At 46.2% G+C, this 16,756-nt stretch overlaps 1 protein-coding gene across 1 annotated transcript; it reads left to right on the top strand.

Annotated features, from left to right (window-relative positions):
* The first annotated feature begins 10,389 nt into the window (after positions 1-10,389).
* Positions 10,390-15,254, top strand: PIM1 (Pim-1 proto-oncogene, serine/threonine kinase). The gene is made up of 6 exons (XM_032409905.1): positions 10,390-10,856; positions 10,968-11,074; positions 11,184-11,234; positions 11,326-11,692; positions 13,269-13,445; positions 14,209-15,254. The coding sequence occupies exons 1-6, from the start codon at positions 10,775-10,777 to the stop codon at positions 14,364-14,366; spliced, it is 942 nt and encodes a 313-aa protein (XP_032265796.1). The 5' UTR covers positions 10,390-10,774; the 3' UTR covers positions 14,367-15,254.
* Positions 15,255-16,756: the final 1,502 nt, after the last annotated feature.

Raw genomic sequence — 16,756 nt, 5'->3', positions numbered from 1 at the left:
TTCAGAGCCAGTATTTTTGTAAATTTTTTACAAAGCATATTAGCTGAGAGGCGCCTGGCTGGCTCAGTCAGCAGAGCATGCAACTCTTGATCTCAGGGTTGTAAGTTCAAGTCCCACGATGAGGGTAGGTTTTCCTTAAAAAATAAATTAAATTAAATTATTAAAAAAGCGAATTAGGGGCACCTGGGTGGCTCAGTCGTTAAGCGTCTGCCTTCGGCTCAGGTCATGATCCCAGGGTCCTGGGATCGAGGCCCACGTTGAGCTCCCTGCTCCTCGGGAAGCCTGCTTCTCCCTCTCCACTCCCGCTGCTTGTGTTCCCTTTTTTGCTGTCTCTCTCTCTGTCAAATAAATAAATAAAATCTTAAAAAAAATAAATAAAAGTGAATTAGTTGTCTAGGGTTGTCATAATAAAGTACCATAATCTGGTGGCTTAAGCAAAAAAATTCATTTTTCTCACGATTCTGGAGACCAGAAGTCTGAGATCAAGGTGTTGACAGTGTTGGTTTCTTCTGAAGCCTCTCTTTTTGGCTTGGAGATGGCTCTCTTCCTTTCTTTGGCTTCATGTGGTCTTCCTTCTGTCCCTTATCTCTCTCTCCCTCTCTCTTTTTTTTTTTTCCTTTGGTCCTTACCTCTTCTTATAAGAACACTAGACATATTGAACTGGGGCTCACCCATATGACCTCATTGTACCTTAATTACCTCTTTGAAGGTCTTATCTCCAAATACACATTCTGAGGTACTGGGAGGTTAGGAGCTCAACATATGAATTTTGACGTGGGGGAGACACTATTTAGCCCATAACATAAGGTGAACTAAAGGTGCTAATCATTACATGAAGAGAGGTGCATAAGGGTATGCTTACCATGCCTTTTATCTTGCCTTACCATGTTCATTCCTATAGTTGTTTAAGAAATATTTATGAATACCCACTATGCTCAAAAATTGATACTAAGCTAAGAAAAACAAAACTGTGGAGAACAGTCCCTGCCTTCAAGGAGCTCACAATCTCTCTGAAGAGCCATTTAGACACCACAGGTTGTCAAGCTCAAAAACACATCAATGGCACCGGGAGGGCTTGTTAAAATACAGATCACTGGACCCCGCCCCTAGAGTTTCTGATTCAGTGGGTCTGGAGTGGGCCCAAGAATTTGCATTTCTACCAAGTTTCCAGGTGCTGCTGGTCTGGAGAGACCACATACTTTCAGAACTACTGAGCAAGACGTATCACGATCACACATGACATACACGATTGAGGTGGCGCAGGTGCTCAGAGGGCACAGAGGAGGGGCCATTTTCTGTTTTCATGCTGTAACAGCTGAGGAGACAACTGGGAAAGTCCCTTTGCACCTGAAAATTACCCAGAAAAAGTTTTAGCATTGAGACCTTGACCTTGGAAACATATTATGGTAAGAAGCAATGCATTGTCTATACCATTAATTTGCTACTTGGTAAATACTACCTTTTATTACTAATTATATCTCTATAAGAAAAGAGAAAGTGCCTGGGGGTAGCAATCAAGCCTGGGCTCTATCTTTGCTCTGAAAGTGCTATGGGAACTTTGGCAAAGTTCCTGTCTCTGAGATTTGGTTTTGGTCATCTAGAAAACTAAGAAGATTATATGAGAAGATATTTAAGTTTCCCTACAGCTCAATCTTTATGATTCTCTATCTTACCTTATCAGGATAAAAAGATCCTTAAACAGGAACTAGGACCATACCTTTTGTCTCTATGCATCTTGATGGTACTTCACACAGTACCTTGAACATAGTAGCTGTTCAGTGAATGTCTATTGACTAATTGACTGAATCACGCAATACCAATGCAAGACACAAGAGATTCTTGTCTCATTGCTATAAACGTGATAGCTTCCCCTTACCCTAAGACTAACCTTTACCACAGAAGCTTAGCTGTCAGAAGCTCTGGTTTTCAGCAGCCATTCCACTTTGCCACCACCACTCACTCACAGGGTTAACTTTCAACATTGTTTCAATCCCCATTCATTTCTCTTTGGGCACAATATTGAAGGAAATTATCCACTAATTCCATTGTCTTTCCATTCATTACCTTGCTTCCTGATTTTATTTAATCTGGCTCATGGCACTCTGTGCTTTGAGCATCACCTCTAATGCACAAAGAGCTGCCCCTAACATTGTCTATCCTCTTAATCAGCATGTGTTCCATGAATTATGGCTTGTGACTCTCTCACCTGTGGACCTTGGACAAGTTATGTAACTTCCTGGGTATAATAATTAAGAGGATTAAAGAAAAAATATAAATATTGTGTCATATGAATATCTCTGGTACATAATATGTATATGCCATATGTATGGCATATACAGTGATTAATTACAATAGTGCTTAGCACATAGTAAATGCTTGATTTTTTTTTTTTTTTAAGATTTTATTTATTTGACAGAGAGAGACACAGCGAGAGCAGGATCACAAGCAAGGGGAGTGGGAGAGGGAGAAGCAGGCTTCCCGCTGAGCAGGGAGCCCGATGTGGGACTCGATCCCGGGACCCCGGGATCATGACCTGAGCCGAAGGCAGACGCTTAACGACCGAGCCACCCAGGCGCCCAGTAAATGCTTGATTAATGATAGATGTTACCTTTATACATCTGACTGTACCTACTTCTCTAAGCCTTTGGTTTAGGAACCTGGCAATCTTAATTTATAAAAGTGCTTTTCTGAGAGGGGTGCCTGGGTGGCTCAGTTAGTTGGGCGTCCAACTCTTGGTTTCAGCTCAGGTCATGATCTCAAGGTCGTGGGTTTGAGCCCCACACTGGGCTCTGTGCTCAGCGCGGAGTCTGCTTGAGATTCTCTCTCTCTTCTTCTGCCCCCCTTGCCAAAGTAAGTGAGTAGATCTTTAGGGGAAAATAGTGCCTTTCTGAGAAAGGCAAAGATTTACTCTGAAGTCTGTATTCTCCAAAGAGCAAACAGCCACTTGTCTTTTCATTATAATACATAGTAAAAAGTGGCAGGGGCAAAGATTAAGACAGGGGAAATTCACAGGATCTTATGTGTTCTCTTTTGGGTTTAATTCAATTTAGTTTTTTAAAAATTACCTGTTTAGTACCTCCCAAAGGGAGGTGCCTGGTCTTAAAAAGTTTATAATATAGTCTCTGCACTTGAAGAGCTTATGGTTTCATTGGGGAAACATGGGTTCTTTCATGGCAGACACTCCATGCTTGCTGCTCTTAAAGATGATGCTATGATGACAATCAATGCTTAGATAAAAGAATATGATTGTGTCAGATCACTAGTACAAATAATTGCTGTGAGTTTAAGAACTATTGACTGGAAGATCAGGAAAAACTGCAAGAAGTCCAAATGGACTTGAGTCAGTCAGAAAGTATAGACTGAACTTGGGCTTATGTATGTAATCTGGGCAAAGTATGCAATCTGCATTGTCTTTACAGCCCTTCACAAGAGGACTGGCTATTTGCCAATATAATTCCCATTCCTAAGAGTGACTTCAGAGATAACCCTAATGACTGCCAGGGATGAGTTTGATTCTCATTTAGTGAGTGAATATCTCTCTAATAAAGTAAGATCACTGAATACAGAAGCAAACTTAACCTAGCCAGGGGAAAGTAACATCATTTCTATAAAGAGGACAACACAGCTGGGGCACCTGGGTGGTGCAGCCAGTTGAGCGACCAACTCTTGGTTTGGCTCAGGCCCTGATCTCAGGGTCATGAGAACAAGCCCCGCATCGGGCTCAACGCTCAGTGTGGAGTCCGCTTAAGATTTTCTCTCCCTCAAAAAGAATGAAGTAATCTCCAAGCAAATTTTCCATTCCAAGAAGAATGCTAAATTTGTGTCATTATTTTGAAAATTAGTTAATCAAAAATGTTTATTTACATTAAAAAGTCCTGAAGCACTATATTGTGAAAAACATAGTAAAAAAAAAAAAAAAAAAAAGATTTTCTCTCCCTCTTCCTCTGCCCCTCCCCCACTCATACGCATTATCTCCCCTCTTCTCTAAAAATAAATAAATAGATAAATAAATAGCTCTTTAAAAAAAAAAAGAGGACAACACAGCTCATCCTAGAGTGAGCAAGACTGTACTTAGACATTAAAAAGAATCTTTGACAAACTTATACATGGAGGGCCATAAAAAATGGTCCCATGTTTGTAGTACAGTTCTGTGTTTGGCTGTGGTGAGCTTTCCATGTTTGTTTTAGCACCCAACCTAAAAAAGAGAACTAAAACAGAGTTGGAAAAGAGGAAGTATATCTTGAAAATGTAAGTTTCTCCAAATTATCTAGTGGATTTCATGTTAATTCATGTCTTCTTTGTCATTTGGATCTTGAACACCCTATGTGTTAGCCACAGCATAAGCTATTATTCCTAAACCATTAGCTTCAAGAGATGATTTGAATGAGAATCTTCCTAGTCTCTTCTTCAGTAAAGACTGAAATAAAGTTTACATCTATTTCGTCTCTCTCTTTCACCTTTTGCATTGTGACATCAGGAGGTCCAACTGATTTCTCCCTCTGGCTTTCTGCTTTTGATTTATTTAAGGAAACTTTTTTTTTTTAAGATTTATTTATTTATTTTAGAGAGAGAGAGTATGAGCAGGAGGGGCAGAGGGAGAGGGAGAGAGAATCTCAAGCAGACTCTGCTCTGAGTGCAGAGCCCAACTCAGGACTTGATCCCAGGACTCTGAGATCATGACCTGAGCTGAAACCAAGAGTCCAGTGCTTAACCGGCTGCACTACCCAGGCGCCCCTGATTTATTTAAAGAAACTTTTATTCGTTCATTTCTCACATTATAGGGAATGCAAAAGAACAAAATACTAAGAATCTTTTGCTTCAATTCCTGACTTTACTCAGCCCATTCCCTCTCTCTACCTGTTCATACCTTACCTTACCTCTACCTTATTCATTCTTTAAGGTTCACATTAAGTTCTACATCCTCATGGAGCCTTCCTTGACTTCCACCTCCTCTGAACCCTGCCCCTGTGGATGATACTCTCAGAATTTAATCATAGAACACCTTGTTAAATTCCTTAAACTCATCGCGTGTTCCTTGGAAAAGTGGAATGTCATGGTGGGTAGGAGACGGCTCTGCCATGTAGCCTTGGACAAATGACTTCTCTTAGTTTCTGTTTATCTGTAAGCCAGTGAGGATAGTAAAACTGCCCATGCCATAAGATTTATATGAGGATCCACAGAAAGTGCTTATAAAAATGCCTAGGACATCTTTGACGCTCAGTTAATGTTGGCTGTATTACAGTGTCTCTTCTGCTCCACCAGACCCATGCTCAGCACTTAGCCTTTATGTTCAACGAAAGGGTGGTTTCTGCCCTTAATATGTTTATAATCTAGTTGTAGAGACTGAACACATACAGAAAAGTAAGGCTGTTTACTATTAAATGACAAATGAGATATACAATAAACATGTTTTCACTGGCATCTTTTTGAGGGCTTAACAAGATGTGTCACGGAATCTTTTTTTTTTTTTAAGGTTTTATTTCAGAGAGAGAGAGCGTGTGCAAGCATGAGCTGGGGTGGGGGGGACAGAGGGAGAAGTAGACCCCCCTCCCCCCCGCCACTGAGCAGGGAGCCCAAGAGTGGGGCTCAATCCCAGAACCCCGGGATCATGACCTGAGCAGAAGGCAGACGGCTTAACCAACTGAGCCATCCAGGTGCTCCTATCACGAAATCAAAGCAATTTTTTTCATTAACCTAGATGCACTCTGTGGCTTTTCCAAGTTTTACATCAGCAATTTAATTCTTTTTAAAAGATGGCAGACAATCCTCTCACCAACATCCAAATATATGACATTCTCTCTCTCTCTCTCTCACATGCACACACACACACACCAAACATGATGGCCCCTTTTCTCCATCAGTTAGACATGCAGGGTTTTTATTCATGTGCCTGGTCTTTTTGATCTGAGGCATACATTTTCCCAGTCTTCTAATAAGGTATTTTGTAACAGTCTCCAAGCTTCCTGTAGTCTTAATACATTCTTAGCTACTCCTTTTTGTTTTTACCTATCGAGTAAATGCTCAGGAACTATAAAATCTTTGTGTACAGTGCCTTCAATAAATATTAATTATTTTTACTCGAATTTTCAGTGCTGAATATGTAAAATTCCAAAAATAAATCTAGGTTATGTTTATTTCTTTTAAAAAAATGAATTGGTAATGAACTTAAATATACTTTGCCAGATAATAAAAACACTTTCTTCAGCTTTGCTGAGGAAACTGAAAACAAAGACATTTATAAACTTGAAACAAATGTCACATCTTATCAAGGACAAGAACCAGTTCTAACTTGACTGCATAGATTCCCTGACCCTTCTGAAGTTGGGACACTCTGGATTTCCTAGCTGTCCACCACTACCATGATTATTTCAACTTTAAAAAGAGGTTTTACTTCAGTCTTTTAAAATTGAGATTGTTCCATGTCTTACAGTCTGTAGTGGATTTTTACACATATTCCACACATATGAACTATATGTGAAATTTAAATTTTTCTAAATAACCTTACGACTGTTGAGGTAATTGGAGTTATTTTTAAAGTATAGGAAGCAGCTGGCTTTCTCCAAATTTTCTCCTTTCTTTTTATTTCACCAAACGAGGAGTAAAATAAAAAATAATGGTGAATGTTTCACAGTTAAACTTTTTAAAAAAAATACAGTAATTCGTATACCTGAAACTAATGTAACATTGTGTGCCAACCACACTTCAATTAAAAAAAAACCAAAACAGTAATTCTTTTTTTAGGAGAGAAATAAGAGATGCAGATCCAAATTATTTCCACCCGATTAATTGCAAATAGCTTATAGAGAAAATGCTATACAGACCTACTTATTATATGAGTGCATCAGCTAGACTCAGAGGTACTTTAAAAAAGGGTACAGGCACCCCTTTCAAACTTACTTCTTCTAAACTTCTGGGATTACAGAAATTGCTTAAGTCATTCCTTTGACAATGACTTGATTAAATCTGTATCAGGTGGGATATGAAAACCACCTAAGAATTAATGTGGCTATCGTTCAAATTAACATTAACAAATTCTTCCCTTTCCAGAGAATTGTAAGCATGATTATGGCCCTTATGTTTCCAAAAGCACTTGTCATTTAATTATTAGCATGGTTTTTCTGATTCTTTGTTAGATTCTTTGAAACAGCAAAGGCAGTGATTGTTTTTATTATTAGAACTACATTTTGATGAATAAAAACATCAAGTTCCCTACCCTCGAAGAGTAACTTTTAACGCAAAATATACTTGAATGTTTAATAATTATCTTAAAAGCAGTTTTAAGTAAATAAAAGCTCTTTGCCAAGCAAGGTCCATGTTTTGTAACTTCCAGCTGTGAAGCAGCCACCATATAAAGCTAGACTCATATTAAATGTTAATCACTTTAGCTCTACCTAATTAAATATTTAGCCCTACAAAGATCTAGAGAAAGTGAAAAAGGTTGAACTTGATTTAATGTACACAATTATTTTGAATCACATTCTCTCCCTGGATGATTACAATCAAGTGATATACCTAGTATTTCACCTTTGGAACCTCCAAGGTGCAAGACCATTCCAAAATCATTATTGTCACAATCACAATCATCATTACTGCCATCACAGCTAATATTTATTAGAAGCTTACTCTGTGCTAGGCTATGTGTTTTACATGCAGACTTTTATTTGCTCCTTACAACAGCCCTATGAGGTAGGTGCTATTATCTTCATTTAGAGTCTAAAGCTTAGAAAGGTTAAATAACTTAAAAAAAAGAAAGAAAAGAAAAGAAAGGTTAAGTAACTTGATGAATGTCACATAACTAGTAGGTGCCAGATCCCAGATTTGAAAGCAGACTAACCAGGTTAAACCCCTTGCTCCTAAACTTTCCTTTATTTTGTCCAAGTCCGCTTAATTCACTTAAATTTGGTATAAATTGACTTTAATCATGGCCTTTTTGTTGGGACTCATTTTGGTCTTCCCCTTCAGTACACATGTTGTCCAAGAAATGTTGGACAAGAGAAGTATATGTCAAGGAATAGGAAAGCAAGGTATAAATAATTGAAAAGTTAATTAACGGGCGCCTGGGTGGCTCAGTCGGTGAAGCGTCTGCCTTCGGCTCAGGTCCTGATCCCAGGGTCCTGGGATCGAGTCCCAGATCGGGCTCGCTGCTCAGCGGGAGGCCTGCTTCTCCTTCTCCCACTCCCCCTGCTTGTGTTCCCTCTCTTGCTGTCTCTCTCTCTGTCAAATAAATAAATAAAAATCTTTAAATAAAAAAAAAGTTAATTAACAAAGATTTAAAAAAAAAAAAAGCCAAACCCATGATTGTCGGATGAGGAGTGGACGGTGAAGAATGCTTGGAGTTATTTAACAATCGGGTCCTCCTGAAGGCTGGAAAGGCTTTAATTAAAAGTGAAGAGGTGAGGGCATCCTCAGAACAGGATGAATGACTCTGCAAAGGCAGAATGTCTGGAAAGTGCTAGGTGAGTGGGAGCATGTGGGGATGGTCCAGCAGGGCTTGAAAAAGCAGAGGGAGGGTAAAGGGGATTGGAAGTGCTGGGTCACATACATTTCCACTTGATGTCTTACTCAGTACCAAGGACAGTTTTAGACCCTGATAACAGGAAATCTTTGAATACTCTGAGTTGAATTTGGGTCATTTCATCTCTTCCTCCTTCAGCTGTTGTATGAACCTCTGTCATCCTACTTATGTTTCATTTTCCTATCTGCAAAAAGGGAATAATTCTTGTTCTCTTGGGTTTTCTCCTAGTTATCAAAAATGAGAGTTAGGCCATAGCACACAAACAAAAGGAAGATGCAGAATTGTATAAGATAGATTCCTAAAAGCTGTAAAATATCTGGGCACATCTTTATAAAACGAGCACTGTAGAAAACTTTCAATGAAGCATTTAAATTCATTAATGATTGCAGCTATAACAGATCCTGGAACCTCATTTCTCCTTTAAGTGGTAGGAACTTGAAAAATATTAAAATGGGATGCAGTAGGCTTTCAGTTACTTAGGCCACTGACAATTCAATTTATGGATTACACAGAATTTTAATTTACTCATTTCACACGTCGTTATCAACTCTACATGAAGTTTAAAAGGACAAAGGATGAAAGTGGAATTGGCCAGTTTTCCGTGTTATTTCCATGGTGGGGCAGAGAGTGGGGGGATTTCCTTTGAGACAAGACTCGGTGCAGCCAATAATTGCTAGTATTGCCAGACTGGTAATAACAGGCTGATGAAAAGGTGAATACAACGTGAAAACTCTGATTAAATCAAGCGCACCCTCCCACCCTCGTTTTACAGGAGGAATTTTCCTCTCTCTCCCGCCCTCACAGAAGGGGCTGAGACAGCATCTGGCATCATAATACGAACATTTGTTTCGTGATTCCTCTTTACCGGGCACTCTTAACACACCACTTCTTAGGAATCAGGATTCACTGGTACTTTTCTGCATTTTTTACATAAACGTCGGCTTGAGAATCTGGGGGCTGATTTTTTCACCAGCTGTCAGAACCGGGATCTGGACCCCTCCCCCGAATACGCCGAGCTCTCCCCCAGTTTTATTCCAGGCCTGTGACACCTCCACTCCCTCGGTGAAACCGCCGTGACTCACATCTTGCAGATCCGTCGCCCCCCACGCGCCCCCAGCACACAACCCCCGAGGACCCAACCCGAGCCCACAGCGCCTCGTGAACACGCCCAAGCCGACTTGGAGGTCTCGGGTCTGAGTCACACAGAAGGACCACCCTCGTCGGCATTCCCCCCCCGCCCAGTCCCTCACACCCCGGCGCGCCGGCCGCCCGGTCTCCCCGCCTGACACACCGACGCCCGTCGTCTCTGCGTAACTTGTTATGCTCCAGCTCGAGCCCTTGACCCAAAAACCTCCGAGAAACAGAGAGACGCAGAGCCGGCCTCGGGCGGCCTTTGATGGCTTTGTTATTGTTTGGGTTTGAATCGATACGCCCCTCCCCATCCTTCCTCCCTCGCCGCTCGACACCCAGCTCCCGCCTCCACTCACGCCCCGCGCCCCTCCCCCTCCATTTTGGCGCCTTTTCCTTCCCGCCACGTCGTGGAGGCGTAGAGACCATTCTGACCGCGAAGGCGGGGCGGGGCGTGGGCGTGGCGCGCCGCGTTATGCAGATCAGTCGGCTTCTGGTTGGCTGGAGACGGGCCGGCGGGGGCGGGGCCGGGGCGCGGCGACTGAGCGCGCGGGGCGGGGGCCGAGGGGAGGCGCCCTGTCCCGCCGCTTCCCCACCCCCTCTCCTCCCTCCTCGGGCCCGGCAGCCCGGCTCCCCGCCTAGGCCTCCCGGAGAGGCCCCGCCCCATCCCCGCCCGCCCGCGCGCCCCCCCACCCGCCGGCGCGCTCCGCCCCTTTACTCCTGGCGGCTGGGCGAGCCGGGCGTCTGCTGCAGCGGCCGAGGTGGCGGAGGAGGCCCGAGAGGACTTGGCGGCAGCGGCGGCGGCGGCGGCGGTGGCGGGACCGGCAGAAGCAGCAGCAGCTACAAGCTCCCAGTGCCGCGGCGCTGTCGCACGAGCCCCACGAGCCGCCCACCCCGCCGCCCTCGGCGCTCCCTGACCCCACCGGCGTGTCCGCCAGCCGCCAGCCCCGGCAGCGCCCCCAGTCGTCCTCCGACTCGCCCTCGGCCTTCCGCGCCAGCCGCAGCCGCAGCCGCAACGCCACCCGCAGCCTCAGCCCCAGCCTTAGGCACAGCCACCGGCACAACCCCAGCCCCAGCTCCTGCTGCAGCTCCTCCAGACACAGTTCCTACGCCGACACCCTGGAGGTGGGGATGCTCTTGTCCAAAATCAACTCGCTTGCCCACCTGCGCGCCGCGCCCTGCAACGACCTGCACGCCACCAAGCTGGCGCCCGGTGAGCGCCCCCCCCCCGCCCAGCCCGAGATGGCGAGGCGGCTGGACCCCTAGGGTGAGAGCTGGGGGTTCGCGGGCCGGCACTGAGTCCCCTGTGCCTCCCCTTTCCTAGGCAAGGAGAAGGAGCCCCTGGAGTCGCAGTACCAGGTGGGCCCGCTACTGGGCAGCGGCGGCTTTGGCTCGGTCTACTCAGGCATCCGTGTCGCCGACAACTTGCCGGTGAGTGGGCGCCCCGCCGTGGGGAGGGCGCGCTGGGCAGGGGGGCGCCTGGGTGTGCTTTGGCCCCGGCGAGAGGATCTCATGGAGACTCTTTGGGGGGGGGTTTCAGGTGGCCATCAAGCACGTGGAGAAGGACCGGATTTCCGACTGGGGAGAACTGGTGAGTGCCCTGGAGGGAGCGACCCCTAGGATGGGTGGGACGAGGGGCACCCTCCGACTCCCGCACTAAGGCAGCCCCCTCGCCCCTGCAGCCCAATGGCACCCGAGTGCCCATGGAAGTGGTCCTGCTGAAGAAGGTGAGCTCGGGCTTCTCCGGCGTCATCAGGCTCTTGGACTGGTTCGAGAGGCCCGACAGTTTCGTCTTGATCCTGGAGAGGCCCGAGCCGGTGCAAGACCTCTTCGACTTTATCACGGAAAGGGGGGCCCTGCAGGAGGAGCTGGCCCGCAGCTTCTTCTGGCAGGTGCTGGAGGCTGTGCGGCACTGCCACAGTTGCGGGGTGCTCCACCGCGACATCAAGGACGAGAACATCCTCATCGACCTCAATCGCGGCGAGCTCAAGCTCATCGACTTCGGGTCGGGGGCGCTGCTCAAGGACACCGTCTACACGGACTTCGACGGTGAGCCAGGCCTGGGGGGGAGCTGCCGGGGGGGGGGATCTGCCCAGGTGACTTGGCCTTGCCTGGAGGCCTCGGCCGGCTTCCCTCTCCGGCCCTTTGTAAAGGTCATCGGGCCGTCTGGCTCGATGCTAGCAGGGGTGGGGCGAAGGAGAGCTTCCGAGCGTAGTAGAGCCGGAGATTTCCAGCCAGCTGAACCTGTCATGTTTCTGGCATGATTTTATTTTTTAAGTGGAATTCAGTGGGTTCCAAGCTTTCCCGATGAATAAGAGGTTGTGGGCAACCGGCCGTAGCCCAGATTTCTGAAGTCTGACCCAGTTTCCCCGCCAGTAAAAGGATGGGGGGTGGGGGAGGGAGGAGAGGGCGGGAGAGATGAAAATTGATGCCGGTTTTGTAATTTTTGTTTTGTGTTCTAAAGGAGTTTTCTGTAAGGTTAGTTTGTAGAGCTGCAGTTTTTCTCCCCTTTGATCTAGGGACGGATAAAGGAATAGAAACCGTTTCACTAAATATTTTTGTTGAGCTTTTTCTTTTATTTATTTTTTGGCGTTGAGGGGTGAGGGAGTCGGGAATGAATGTTGTGAAATAAGATCTCTTGCTGGTTTTGAAAATTAGTTGGGTGTCTCCGCAGAGAGGATGAACAACCTATCCTAGGGAGGGGCTTGGAGCGGGTTCTTTCGGAAAAGATGGAATAGAGAGCCTGAGATCAAAGCAAAGGAGGGTGGGTCGTCATCTGAGCGGCTTAACCTAACAAACGACAGCCTTTCAAAACTTGTGACTGGGGCTTGTGGTTTGTGTTTATTTGCCCTTGGAGGACGCTGGGTTGGGCTGCATTTTTTTTGTATTTAACAGTTAATGGCTGGCCGGGTCCTCCCTTGTTTTTTCCTCCGAGTCTTTGCTGCCCCCTGGTGAGCACAAGCGGGATGGCCCCCACTTTTTTTTTTTTTTACAACCCAAAGTTTGTAAACAGGAATCACGTGGTCTGAAACCCGCTCTGCAGCTCTACCTTTCCAGTGAGGGGAAGAGAGAGGGTGTGGGTATCTGCTTCTGCACGCATAGGGCGGGGAGGAAGCCTCCTAAAGGGCACCCTGACTTAAGATACAGTATATTGTGTAAGTGCCCTCGACTGGATCGTATCTGAGAGGAGATCTCACCCAGGCACCTGGGCCACCTTAATGCAGTTTAAGGATAGTCTGCGGGATAGCTCCCGTGATTGTGTGTAGACATTCATCCCTTCATCCCATTGTGGGTGGTCCTAACAAATACACGCCTCAGACTTTGGGTTTGTGGCCAGCCCTGTTTGTTTCTTGGAGCAGTTTTATAAAGAATTTTGGTTTATGGTCTGGACCGGTAGGGAGGTGGGTGGGTAAGCTTTGGGTTGGAGAGATGCTATAAGCCACTCATCCGCTCCTTTTAGCCTACGGGGAAAATGAAGTTAGCACAGCTCCTGTCCTGGGAGAAGTGGAGGGGTGTTCTGTTTTGTTTTAAGGAGTCGTCAATCAGTATACCACTGAGTATGTGAGTTGCTTTGTTTTATTTTTGCTACAAGCGTGTTCTCCTTTTCTATTCCCCCGGCTCCCAGGGACCCGAGTGTATAGTCCTCCAGAGTGGATCCGCCACCATCGCTACCATGGCAGGTCGGCGGCTGTCTGGTCCCTGGGGATCCTGCTGTATGATATGGTCTGTGGAGATATTCCTTTTGAGCACGATGAGGAGATCATCAGGGGCCAAGTTTTCTTCAGGCAGAGGGTCTCTTCAGGTAACTTTTGGGAAGCCCCCTGTTGAGGAGAAGGAGGAATCACAAGGCAGTCAGTTGTCAGGGGACAGTCTCTGAATTCCGGAGAGCGTCACCTCTCCAGGGGATGCCACAGTCCTTGGCTTAGCAGTCCTCGGCCAGTGAATCGGGAGCGCCGGCGCTCAGGAATTGAATGCTTTGCACTTACGCGTTCTTTGAGAGGTCAGAGAAGGAGCATGTGTGAGGATATTAAGAAAAGACCCATCTAGTTTCAATGAAAGGTTTTTTGTTGTTTCTTTTTAAGTACCAACAGTCCCTATCCCTCAACTCCTGGTTGTTTTGCCAGGGAGTGAAAAGTTTAGGGTTCTTTGAGCCTTCTCCCTTAAGGCAGACTCTCTAAATATTGCGGTTCCAGTGACCTCATTGTGGGTGGTGTTCATATTTGTAAGTTGTAGGTGAATTGAATCACCTCATCATGCTCACTGATGTCTCATCAAAATCCCTTGTCATCATTCTTCCTATTTCTAGTGAGTGGGTGTCGTGGGAAAGGCCCCAGCTATTGAAGTTTGAAAACCACAGGTTTAAGAGGGGAGCTTTTTTTTTTTTGGCTGAAAGCAGATTGGAGGATCCAGATCTTATTACCTTCCCATTGAATTAATAAGAGTTCTAGAAGTTCCTGGTCTCTCTTGGACCCCAGACTTGTGGGCCCCTGGGAGGCAAATTAGCAAGACCTTTGCATTGCAAAAACAAGTTGAGTCATACATAACCTCTGTCTTGTTTTCTGCAGAGTGTCAGCATCTCATTAGATGGTGCTTGGCCCTAAGACCATCAGATCGGCCATCCTTCGAAGAAATCCAGAACCATCCATGGATGCAAGATGTCCTCCTGCCCCAGGAAACAGCTGAGATCCATCTGCACAGCCTATCACCAGGACCCAGCAAATAGCAGCTTTTCTGGCAGGTTCTCCCCTCCCCCGTCAGACCCTCGAGGGAGGGGAAGCTTCTGTTTCCAGCTTCCCGAGTACCAGTGACACTTCTCGTCCAAGCAGGACAGTGCTTGATAACAGGAACATTTACAACTCATTCCAGACCCCAGGCCCCTGGAGGTGGCCTCCCAACAGTTGGGGGGGAGAGACTCCACTCCAGGTGTCGTAGGCCTCAAATCCCCCCGTAGATGCTCTCTCCTTCTCACAGACGTCCAGCATTGCTGGGCTCTGCAAACTCCCGGGGGTGGGGGTGGGGGGGTCAGAACCCTGCCATGGAACTGTTCCCTTCATCACGAGTTCTGCTGAATGCCGCGATGGGTCGGGTAGGGGGAAAACGGGTTGGGGTGGGATAGGACTAGCACCATTTTTAAGTCCCTGTCACCTCTTCCGACTCTTCTGAGTGCCTTCTGTGGGGACTCCGGCTGTGCTGGGAGAAATACTTGAACTTGCCTCTTTTACCTGCTGCTTCTCCAAAAATCTGCCTGGGTTTGGTTCCCTATTTTTCTCTCCTGTCCCCCTCCCCCCATCCTTTATATGAAAGGTGCCATGGAAGAGGCTACAGGGCCAAACGCTGAGCCACCTGCCCTTTTTTTCTGCCTCCTTTAGTAAAACTCCGAGTGAACTGGTCTTCCTTTTTGGTTTTTACTTAACTGTTTCAAAGCCAAGACCTCACACACACACACACAAAATGCACAAACAATGCAAATACAACAGAAAAACTGTAAATGTGTGTACAGTTGGCATGGTAGTGTACAAAAGGATTGTAGTTGATCTAATCTTTTTTAATTTTGCCTTTAAGTTATTTTACCTGTTTTTGTTTTGTTTTTTTGTTGTTTTTGGTGGTTTTTTTTTTTTTTTTTTTTGGAAAAGATGCGCATTTTAACCTGGAGGTCAACGTTATGTATTTATTTATTTATTTATTTGGTTCCCTTCCTGCTCCAAGCTTCCACGGCTGCTGCCATAGTTTTCTTTCCTCCTTTCCTCCTCTGACTTGGGGACCTTTCGGGGAGGGCTCGCTCTGTTAGGGTGACGGGTGACGGGACTCAGGCAGGACAGCTGCTACAGCTCCCTGACAGCCGCGGGGGGGGCCCCTCACCGACTTCCCCCGAGCGGGGACGGGTTCCGTGGGGCGCGGGGGTGGGCATCGCTGACTGGTGTATATAGCATAGATATATGAAAAGCAATTCTGGATGGTGTGCCTTCCGGATCCTCTCTGGGGCTGTGTTTTGAGCAGTATGTAGCCTGCTGGTTTTATCTGAGTGAAATACTGTACAGGGGAATAAAAGAGATCTTATTTTTTTTTTTATACTTGGCGTTTTTTGAATAAAAACCTTTTGTCTTAACTTGTGGCTCTTAAGTGTTGTCCGTGCAGAGGTGTGCTCGTTTCCTGAACGCTTGGGAAGCGCCTACAGAACTTGAAGCCCAACTCTGGTTTCCTTCAACAGGTCTCCTGGGATAGCCACCTTTCTGAAGTAAAGATGTGGCCAAAGGGTAGAGGTGGGGGGCAATCTTGGATGGACAGAATTGGGCCCCGGGGTTCCAACCTCTGTTGCCCCCATGCAAATTCTAGAGCTGCGCTAACAGGAAGTGTGGCCGTTCCCCGGTTGCGCTGGGCACCTTTCATGGGAGAGCCACTTAGGACTAGGGGCAGTGGAACTAGAGAACATTGCCATCACTGCGGAAAGTTCTATTGGACAGGGCTGACCTAGAAATAGCCAACAGCTCTATTGCTAAACTGACGAAGCTTCCTGCTGCCGTCTCTCCTACCAGCAAGACGTTTTGGGCACGTACACGTGACACGACACGTGTTAAAAGCTTACTGAGAAACCAGATAACCTGTATTACTCTCGGTTCCCGATTCAAGTTCCCTTCACCTTTAGTGTGGGGTTGGGTCATTAATAGATGGGTGGAAATGTTTTTGACCTAAGCAGATCTGGGTTTTCCCCCTCCATTTGCTTTACAGAGCTCAGAATGGGAGTAGATGAAATGTTAGCTCTGCCGTCTTCCTACTGCTTGTGCTGGGATCAGTATTTTTAGTCTGATTTCTCTGCAGGAATCTTGAAGGCCCTTGTCCTTTTTGTGAGTTTAATTTTTTTGAAGTTGACCCTACCCCTAATGTGGGGCTCCCAACTCACGAGACCAAGAGTCTCATGCTCTACCGATTCAGCCAGCCAGGCGCCCCTGTGAGAGTTTAGTTTAAACTGGGTGGCAGAACCCGAATCCACTTAGTGCACATGGCCTAAATACATCCTGCTAGGCAGCATGCTGGAGCGTCTGCTGCTGTTAATTTGCATATTAAGTATTAGTAAATTTTTTTTTTTCCCCCTAAATAAGCCTCAGCAGCAGTTCT

This window comes from Phoca vitulina, unplaced genomic scaffold, assembly GCF_004348235.1.
Source record: "Phoca vitulina isolate PV1807 unplaced genomic scaffold, GSC_HSeal_1.0 scaffold11, whole genome shotgun sequence".
Classification (NCBI taxonomy): domain Eukaryota; kingdom Metazoa; phylum Chordata; class Mammalia; order Carnivora; family Phocidae; genus Phoca; species Phoca vitulina.
This window is presented reverse-complemented; position numbering and strand designations above follow the sequence as displayed.

Excerpts from the sequence above, each read along its gene's own strand:
- PIM1 (XM_032409905.1), top strand. The coding sequence starts at position 10,775 with ATGCTCTTGTCCAAAATCAACTCGCTTGCCCACCTGCGCGCCGCGCCC. Across the intron at positions 11,075-11,183 it reads GTGTCGCCGACAACTTGCCG|GTGGCCATCAAGCACGTGGA; the intron begins GTGAGTGGGCGC and ends GGGGGGTTTCAG. Across the intron at positions 13,446-14,208 it reads CAGGCAGAGGGTCTCTTCAG|AGTGTCAGCATCTCATTAGA; the intron begins GTAACTTTTGGG and ends TGTTTTCTGCAG.